This window comes from Triticum dicoccoides, chromosome 3B (genome assembly GCF_002162155.2).
Source record: "Triticum dicoccoides isolate Atlit2015 ecotype Zavitan chromosome 3B, WEW_v2.0, whole genome shotgun sequence".
NCBI classification, from domain to species: Eukaryota; Viridiplantae; Streptophyta; class Magnoliopsida; order Poales; family Poaceae; genus Triticum; species Triticum dicoccoides.
In genome coordinates, this window is record NC_041385.1 from 472,976,222 (window position 1) to 472,985,573 (window position 9,352).

At 48.6% G+C, this 9,352-nt stretch overlaps 1 protein-coding gene across 2 annotated transcripts in view; it reads left to right on the forward strand.

Moving 5' to 3' along the window:
- The first annotated feature begins 2,763 nt into the window (after window positions 1-2,763).
- Window positions 2,764-9,352, forward strand: part of LOC119276605 (anoctamin-like protein Os01g0706700) — a 9,517-nt gene continuing 2,928 nt past the window's right edge. The window contains exons 1-8 of one of the 2 annotated variants that reach the window (XM_037557730.1): window positions 2,764-3,363; window positions 3,513-3,582; window positions 3,670-3,785; window positions 4,530-4,656; window positions 4,729-4,829; window positions 4,948-5,039; window positions 5,138-5,242; window positions 5,342-5,611. In XM_037557730.1, the coding sequence (XP_037413627.1) occupies window positions 3,163-3,363; window positions 3,513-3,582; window positions 3,670-3,785; window positions 4,530-4,656; window positions 4,729-4,829; window positions 4,948-5,039; window positions 5,138-5,242; window positions 5,342-5,611 (1,082 nt within the window). In that variant the 5' untranslated portion in view covers window positions 2,764-3,162. Of the gene's footprint in view, window positions 3,364-3,484; window positions 3,583-3,669; window positions 3,786-4,529; window positions 4,657-4,728; window positions 4,830-4,947; window positions 5,040-5,137; window positions 5,243-5,341; window positions 5,612-9,352 lie in introns of both variants that reach the window. The other variant, XM_037557731.1, reaches the window with a different exon arrangement.

Genomic DNA, 9,352 nt, shown 5'->3' on the forward strand with positions numbered 1-9,352 from the left:
TAGACCGAAAGCGGAAGCGTTAGCACAACGCGGTTGATGTAGTCGTACGTCTTCACGATCCGACCGATCCAAGTACCGAACGTACGGCACCTCCGAGCTCAGCACACGTTCAGCTCAATGACGTCCCATGAACTCCGATCCAGCAGAGCTTTGCGGGAGAGTTTCGTCAGCACGACGACGTGATGACGGTGTCGATGATACTACCAACGCAGGGCTTCACCTAAGCACCGCTACGATATTACCGAGGTGGAATATGGTGGAGGGGGGCACCGCACACGGCTGGGAGAGATCAACAGATCAACTTGTGTGTCATGGGGTGCCCCCTTGCCCCCGTATATAAAGGAGTGGAGGAGGGGGACGGCCGACCCTCCTATGGCGCGCCCTGGAGGAGTCCTACTCCCACCGGGAGTAGGATTCCCCCACTTCCAAGTAGTAGGAGTAAGAGTCAAGGAAAGGGGAAAGAGAAGAGAAGGAAGGAGGGGGCGCAGCCCCTTCCCTTAGTCCAATTCGGACTAGGCCTTGGGGGGGGGGGGCGCAGCCTCCCCTCTCTTTTTCCCCTAAAGCCCAATAAGGCCCATATACTCCCCGACGAATTCCCGTAACTCTCCGGTACTTCAATAAATACCCGAATCACACGGAACCTTTCCGATGTCTGAATATAGTCGTCCAATATATCGATCTTTATGTTTAGACCATTTCGAGACTCCTCGTCATGTCCGTGATCTCATCCGGGACTCTGAACTACCTTCGGTACATCAAAACACATAACTAATAATATAAATCGTCACTGAATGTTAAGCATGCGAACCGTACGGGTTCGAGAACTATGTAGACATGACCGAGACACATCTCCGGTCAATAACCAATAGCGAAACCTGGATGCTCATATTGACTCCCACATATTCTACGAAGATCTTTATCGGTCAAACCGCATAACAACATACGTTGTTCCCTTTGTCATCGGTATGTTACTTGCCCGAGATTCGATCGTCGGTATCTCAATACCTATCTCAATATCGTTACCGGCAAGTCTCTTTGCTTGTTCCGTAATGCATCATCCCGCAACTAACTCATTAGTCACATTGCTTGCAAGGCTTATAGTGATGTGCATTATTGAGAGGGCACAGAGATACCTCTCCGACAATCGGAGTGACAAATCCTAATATCGAAATACGTCAACTCAACAAGTACCTTCGGAGACACCTGTAAAGCACCTTTATAATCACCCAGTTATGTTGTGACGTTTGGTAGCACACAAAGTGTTCCTCCGGTATTCGGGAGTTGCATAATCTCATAGTCATAGGAACATGTATAAGTCATGAAGAAAGCAATATCAATGTACTAAACGATCAAATGCTAAGCCAACGGAATGGGTCAAGTCAATCACATCATTCTCTAATGATGTGATCCCGTTAATCAAATGACAACTCATGTCCATGGCTAGAAAACTTAACCATCTTTGATTCAACGAGCTAGTCAAGTAGAAGCATACTAGTGACACTTTGTTTGTATATGTATTCACACATGTACTAAGTTTCCGGTTAATACAATTCTAGCATGAATAATAAACATTTATCATGAAATAAGAAAATAAATAATAACTTTATTATTGCCTCTAGGGCATATTTCCTTCACTTATATTCCTGATTTTGGGGCTGATTTGTTTCTGTGTGAGTTGGGCTTGTGTTGACCAAATCAGCGAAGGGTGGGGCTGGCTATTCCTTCCATCGATCGATGGATTACCCAACTGCATCTTCAGAAGTAGAGATAAATGATTTTTTCATGGGAGAGATTATTGATGTTTTGGTAAGTAATGATTTGATTTGAACCAGTTAATATATGGCGTTGTTTTGGGAAGGTGTTGATCTGATTGAGCTAATGCACGTGTTAAATGGGCCGGCCCAAGTAGGCCACTATGACTGGATGTGAAAGGTGGGCGTAAGATAGAAGTGGTGGGATGAGGTGGGAGTGAGGCGAGACTATACCTGGCCATGGGAAGCCCGGCCCGACGCTGTCCCCGGGCCGTGCTCGGGCCTATATTTTGAGCCCAAAAGCCGGGTCGTGCCCGTCGTTTTTTGAGTTTTTCTGAAGGTCGGGCCGGGCCGGCCCGGAGCCCGACGGGCTTTTACGTGTTCGGGCTGGGCTTGAGCCCAGAAAACAGGCCCGATGTCCGGGCCCGGGCCTGGGCTTTTTGCGTCGTGCTTGGCTAGGCCCGGCCCGAGATATGGCCAGGTATAGGCGATACTAACAACTCAGACATTAAAAATAAAGATGATTATAGCAAGCCGGTGAAACAGAAGTGCTTCTGATTTCTCTAAGCAAGTTGTCAGCGATCGACCAACGGTGCGAAATATGTTCAGCAACCAGCAAGCTCTGTGGAGACATCACGCCAGGCCCGTTCGGACAACACAGACAGCGATTCGTCTGAAAGCAAAGCGTTCGCATAGCAGTGCAGTACCATGACTACCGAAAGTTGCTGCCGACACGTCGACACCGCCACTCCCCGCGGAGGCGGACATGCCGAAACGGCCAGCAGGCCCACTTTCAGCGGCACCGTCTCTCGGCTAAACTAGTTCCCGTTCCGTCGAAACCTCCGCGCAGGGAAAAAAAGGTCTCTCCTGCACGCGCCCGGTGCTCTCACATGTCACGTGGACCGTTGGCATCCAAGGCCCACCTGTCATGCGCGTTCCTACTACTCACCGTCCCCACACACCCACAGCTTTCGAAAATCACTTCCTCTGCGCTGTTGCCAGTCAGTGGCACGCACGCCTTCCAATGGCGCTCTCTCTCTCTCTCCCGTCCGTTCAAACCCCACCCCCCAAATCGCCACTTAATTAACGCCCACAGGCCCCGGCGCGTTGATTAATTTTAAATAACTTGCTAATCAAGTCATATATATTTCTCATTTTTTTTAGTTTTTCTAACGCTTGTTAATCAAGTTCTAAATCGAATTAAGCGCAAGAAACCGGCGCTCCTCCTAATCCGTTGCCCCCGCCCCCTCTCTCTCTCTCTCCGCCGTTCCCAACGCCATTTCCCCCTTTCGATTGGTTGTTTATTCCTCTCTTCGCTGCCATCATTCGCCTTTTTTTCCCTTCCCGTATGCGGATCCGTCTCCTTGTGCCCATCGCCATTCCCCACCACGCCCGCGCCTGATCGGTGGACATGCGGAGAGGGGGAGGGGGAGGGTATGGTGAGGATGGAGGGGGAGTGGAGGAGGCCACGGACTTCGAGGTCGGCATCGTCGTGCCCAAGCTCTCGCGCTCCGCGTCGGGAGAGGACTGCGTGGCGAGCCTGGTGCGTGAGCTTGAGGGCGCCGGCCTGCTCGTCGAGCGCGTCCGCGGCGTCCCCGCCGAGTTCATCAAGGTCAGTGCGGCTGTCTTTTTCCTTTTTCAATTTGTTTTGCCATGGTACCCTAATTCCAACTAACGAGGCGGTTTCCGAGAGAAAGCCCAGAGATTAAAGAGCTCCTCAAATTGATTTATAGTGCATGTGGTTTTGCTGTTCCAATTTAGCTGTCTGCGCCCATGGGGATTCTGGGCAGAGCCGCTTCTGAGATGCAGATGAAGAAGCTTACCTGCATCGGTAACTCAACTAATGCACTAAGTATTTGAGATGTGGCGTCAGACCGTCAGTAATGTGTTCGTGTGCTCATTGTTAATCTTCCTTCAGGAATGGAGCTGCAGTTTGAATGGGAACAGGTGACAGCATTCGTCAGGCAGCCTGATGGTTCCCTCTTTAGCTGGCGAGAGCGGTTTATCTGTTTCCGCTACTTGATATATGGCATTGTGAGTATGACCTCTTGTATAGCTGCTGTCTGTCCTAGTTATGCCAAATTGTAGTTATACTCCCTCCGTGTCTTTTTACTCCACATATGAGGTTTCTCTTAAGTCAAACTTAGTATAATTTAACCAAATATATATATAATTATCAACATCTACAATATGAAAATGTATTCCATGATGGATATAATGATATTGATTTGGTTTTCTGAATGTTTGATGTTTTTTTCTATTAAAACTTGGTCAAACTTCCAAACATTTGCCCTAATATGCAGAGTTAAAAAGAACGGAGGGAGTACACTTTAAGTATGGGGAACCATATTTATTTTAAATTATATCTACATCTTACATATGGATGCATTCTAGTATACTTTTATTTTCGTGTCCTGATTCTTTGGATAGGAAACATTTATTTTCTTAATAATGAAATTTTCTTGTCTATAGCATTGTGTGCCCTGATTTGAAGCAAAATGATTTGTTTCTATTGTCTGGTTTCTGCATTTGATATTTGTCTCTTCTAAATGATACAGTAACCAATGCATAGATTACCAGAGGACCTCAACAGGGCAACAATATATGCACATTTGATATATGAGCTATACGAAGTGGGATTTTCTACTTAAATTTTCATTTGTTTAATATGATGTGTGAATAGTAAAGCATATACCCAATCTGAATAGCATTTTGGTTTTTGTGATACGGAATCTCAGATTTCCTTGTGTGATAGCACGTTGTTATTGAACCATGCAGGTGAACAAGACCAACTCTGAAATATCTCTCAAATTTGACGATAAAGAGTTCTATTGGAAACAAAACGAGTCACTATTGCGTAGGCTTGAAGATGAAGGAGTTGTAAAGCTAGTCTTCCCTTTGCATGGTACATAATTAACCTAAGATAATACAACTATTTGTAAAATTCGTAGCATTAGCTAACACTACTTGCTTGTAGAGGAAGTTAAAAGGAAACAGCTCCTGAGAAATTGGGCACTTAACTGGCATGACTTCACATGGCAACCTATTGATGAAGTTTACTCCTATTTTGGAACCAAGGTAGAACAACATGACAGCACGTTGGAGCTACTGTATCTTGTTTCTGGACCATTTATCAAAAGCAAATCAATAAATGAATTCCTTTTGAGACCATAAACCCCCCATTTTTTAACTGCAGATTGCAACGTACTTTGCTTTCCTAGGAATGTATACGCGTTGGCTATTCTTTCCAGCCGTATCTGGATTGGCCACTCAGCTTATAGATTTTGGGTATGCATTTTACCATGGCTCTTTTTTAAAACATGGTACAAATATAACTAATACAGTCAGCTAAGTAGTAAGTATTCCCCTCTGCTCTTTGAACTCAGGTCATTCCAGTGGCTGGTTCTTCCTGCTTTCTTTATCTTCGTGATTTCTTGGGCTGTCTTCTTTTTGCAATTTTGGAAAAGGAAGAATTCAGCACTTCTTGCTAGGTACCATCCAATTCCAGGATATGCAGTTGTTATTCAAGCTCTTGTTGATTAAATTCCTGACCACAAATTTTCTTTCTTCCATATGTTGCCTGAAAGCAGATGGGGCATTAATTATTCATTTGCTGAATACAAAGCTTCGGCCAACGAACTGGAACCAATAAGACATTATCTTCCTATTGAGCGTGTGGAGGAAAAGAATTTTGATGATGCACCTGCTGAGAAAAGGAGATTGCAAAGAAATGAGTGGTCTGGTGTCCTTCTAAGAATTAGGAACAATGCGATTATTGTTCTGGGTATTATTTGTCTTCAGCTGCCATTTGAGTTGGCCTATGCTCATTTGTATGACAAAACTGAAACTGAGGCGCTGAGGTAAGAATGTCACCATGATCTATGTAGTAGTTAGTTTATCATTGTAGAATAGGATTTGATGCAAGACAATTGTATTCACATCATGGGGTGCCCATATGTAGCATGTACAGGGGTAGTTCCGTCCACTACTATTATAGACTTGGGAAAGAAGCGGGACAACTACACCTAATACACGTACGTGTACACTTGGGACACACACAATTATCTCTCAACACCCCCCTCGCGCAGTCGAAGCGTCATGTTTGGCCATGACTGGAACTCCTCAAAGGTAGATGTTGGCAAGCCTTTCGTCATTTTATCCGTGAATTGTTGGGTCGTGGGAACGTGAAGAACTCGAACCTTCCCAAGAGCCACGTGTTCGCGAACAAAATGAATATCCAGCTTGATGTTCTTGGTTCGACGATGATGGACCGGATTGGCGAAGAGGTAGACGGCGGAGACGTTATCGCAATAGACAATGGCTTTGTGGATGGGATGACAAAGCTCATGGAGAAGTTGTCGAAGCCACGTACACTAAACAACGGCGTTTGCCACGCCACGATACTCTACCTCAACACTGGATCGTGAAACCGTGGGCCGTCGCTTGGACGACCACGATGTGAAGGTCCAAGAAACACACAGTATCCGGACGTAGAGCGGCGAGTGTCTGGATAGCCAACCCAATCAGCATCCTAGTAAGCAACGATGTTGATGGAGGGCGACTCCCACAAGGTGATGCCAAGATCCATGTGACCACGGATGTACCGGAGAATCCGCCTCACCAAGGACCAATGAGCATCGCGAGGAGCGTGCATATGAAGGCACACCTGCTGAACGGTGCACTGCAACTCGGGACGAGTGAGCGTCAAGTACTGCAAGGCACCAACAATGGACCTGTAGTAGGAGGCATCTGGGGCTAGAGATCCGTTAGTGGTGGAGAGCTTGGCCTTTGTATCCACCGGTGTGGCCGTGCGCTTGCAATTAAGCATGCCAGCACGGTCAAGTAACTCATGAGCGTACCTCCGCCGATGGAGGAAGAAGCATGGATTATGAGTCCTAGGACTAGTCAAGTCTAGTCTATAGACTAGTCTATGAGTATTAACTCCAAGGCCGACTACTCTTTAGTGTCGACTAGTCTATGACTCGCAACTTCAGTGTCGACTAGTGTCGGTTAATCACGCTTAGTCTATGAGTCTCAACCTCGGAACGACTCGTCGACTTGTAAACCTTGGGAAGAAGCCGTCCGGACGACGTACCACCTCGATGCCAAGGAAGTAGTGGAGTGGCCCCAAGTCCCTGATGGCAAACTCGACGCGAAGACGTTCAGTGAGCTGGCGAAGAAGATCGGTGGTGTAGGCTGTTAGGATGATGTCATCGACATAGAGGAGCAGGTAGGTGGTTGCAGCGCCTGGTTGTATACGAACAATGAGGCATCCAAGCGAGTGGAGCGAAACCCGAGCTGATGAGAAAGGCCGCGATGCGCTGGTACAAGGCACGCGACGCCTGCTTGAGCCCATACAAGGAGCACGAGAACAAGCAAATGTGGTCGGGATGCGCGTCGTTGACAAAGCCGGTGGGCTGTTGGCAGTACACATGTTCATCAAGATGTCCATGAAGAAAGTCGTTAGAAACGTCCATCTGGTGAACTTGGCCATGCTCGAGACACCTCGAGCTGGAGGACGGTGCAGATCGTTCCCGGTTTTACAACCGGAGCGAAGGTGTCGGTGAAGTCAACGCCCACACGCTGTCTGAAGCCTCGCACCACCCAACGAGCCTTATAACGCTCGAGTGTGCCATCGGGACGGAGCTTATGACGAAACACCCACTTGCCGCTAATGACATTGGCATGTGGGGGGTGAGGGACAAGCTACCACGTCTGGTTCCACAATGAGGCGTCGAACTCCTCCCGCATAGCCGCAAGCCACTGAGGATTGAGGAGAGCGACACGTGCTGAGGTAGGAAGCGGCGACAGTGCGGAAGTCGATGCAGTGCAGACATACTCATCGTCGGGATAACGCTGGCTCGGCCTAGTGATGCCCGCACGAGCATGAGTTATCATAGGAGCCGGAGGTGGCGGTGTAGCATCCGTCGATGAAGGCGCCGAAGAGCCAGCCGAGTCAACCGTACCGGACGCGGCCGAGCCTGCGGCCATGGTAGCCAGTTTGGGCACTGCATTGGCAGCTTGAGAAGGCACAGCCGTGGTTGAGGCTGCCGTAGCAGACTTGGACACCACGTGGCCACGGGGCGGGGCGAGCACCGGCGAGCCAGTAGCCGGAGCTGGTCGGGCAGAGAACCGGCGAGGGCCCGCCGGTGATGTGTCCACATCTAATGAGGAAACCTGCTGAAACAGAAATTACCTTTCATCAAAGTAAACATGTTGTGAGGTGATCACACGACGCGAGACCGGATCGTAGCAGTAATATCCCTTTGTGTTAGCCAGATAACCAAGGATTATGCAGGCGAGAGACCAGGGAGCCAGCTTATGATGTTTAGTAGAAGCAATACTAGGATAGCAAAGGCATCTGAAGACCTGTAACTCATCATATGAAGGTGTTGAACTGAAGAAGCGTGCGAATGGCGAGGTTGTCGAATTCCTTTCCGTTGTCAGTTTGGAGAGCATGGATGGAGCGACCAAACTGGGTGGACACAAGGAGTAGAACGCAACGAGGGTGTGTGCAACATCAGACTTATGGCGTAAAGGAAATGTCCACACATAGTGAGAAAAATCATCCAAATCACAAGATAGTATAGGTAGCCAGTATTACTTGAGATAGGAGAGGTCCAAACATAACTATGAATTAACTGGAAAGGAAACAAAGCTATGGTGGATGACGAGCTAAATGGAAGCCGAACATGTTTACCCACACGACAAGCATGACACGTGTGAGCATCGGTTTTATTACATGAAAAGGAAAATCCCTTAAGGATGTGCAGCAGAGCTGGGGTGACCAAGACGGGCATGCCAAAGATCAATGCTGACGGAGAGGGCGACTGGAGCGGTGGTAGATGACGAGGACGACAACTGGGCGGGGTAGAGATCACCGGGGTTGTCACATTGGTGTAGAACCATCCGGTTCGGGCATCCTTAACAGGAAAACCGAATTTGTCAAATTCAACAGTGACAGGGTTATCACGAGTTAAAGTACAAACAGCCACAAGGTTTGTAATAAGATGTGGAGAAATGACAATGTTGTTAAGAGACAATGAAGTGGGTGACGATGGAAAAGAAGTACAACCAATATGTGTAATAGGAAGAGAAGACCCCGACAATGATACGGGCGGAGGTGGCGGCGGGTCTGAAAATGATGAGATTACCGTGGTTAGACGCCATGTGAGAGGTAGCTCCGGTGTCCATGAACTAATCACCACCACCGTCATAGTTGGTCGGAGTAGGAGCTGTTTGCAAGGCAGTGAGGAGCATCGGGTCCCATGGTGACTGGGACGACAACTGTAGCGGTGGAGCAGGGTAGCCACCGAACCCCGGAGAGACGCCGTGCCACTGAGACACAGCGGAAAACACCCGAGGCCCCGCCGGATGGGGGCCTAGAAGACCGGGAGTCGGCACGGGCATGGAGTGGGCATGGACAACCCCTGTCCAAGGGTTGTCCCGCTGCTCCACCGCGGTATATGCTGTGACTGGGGCACCTAGCAGGGTGGCGCGGTCGTGTTGGTGCACGTCTGGTCACCCCCCCACACCCCCCCTCCCCCCCCCCATCTCCGCAGGCGCGCGATTCTGAGGCCGTGGGGCGGCTGCTGCAAGGG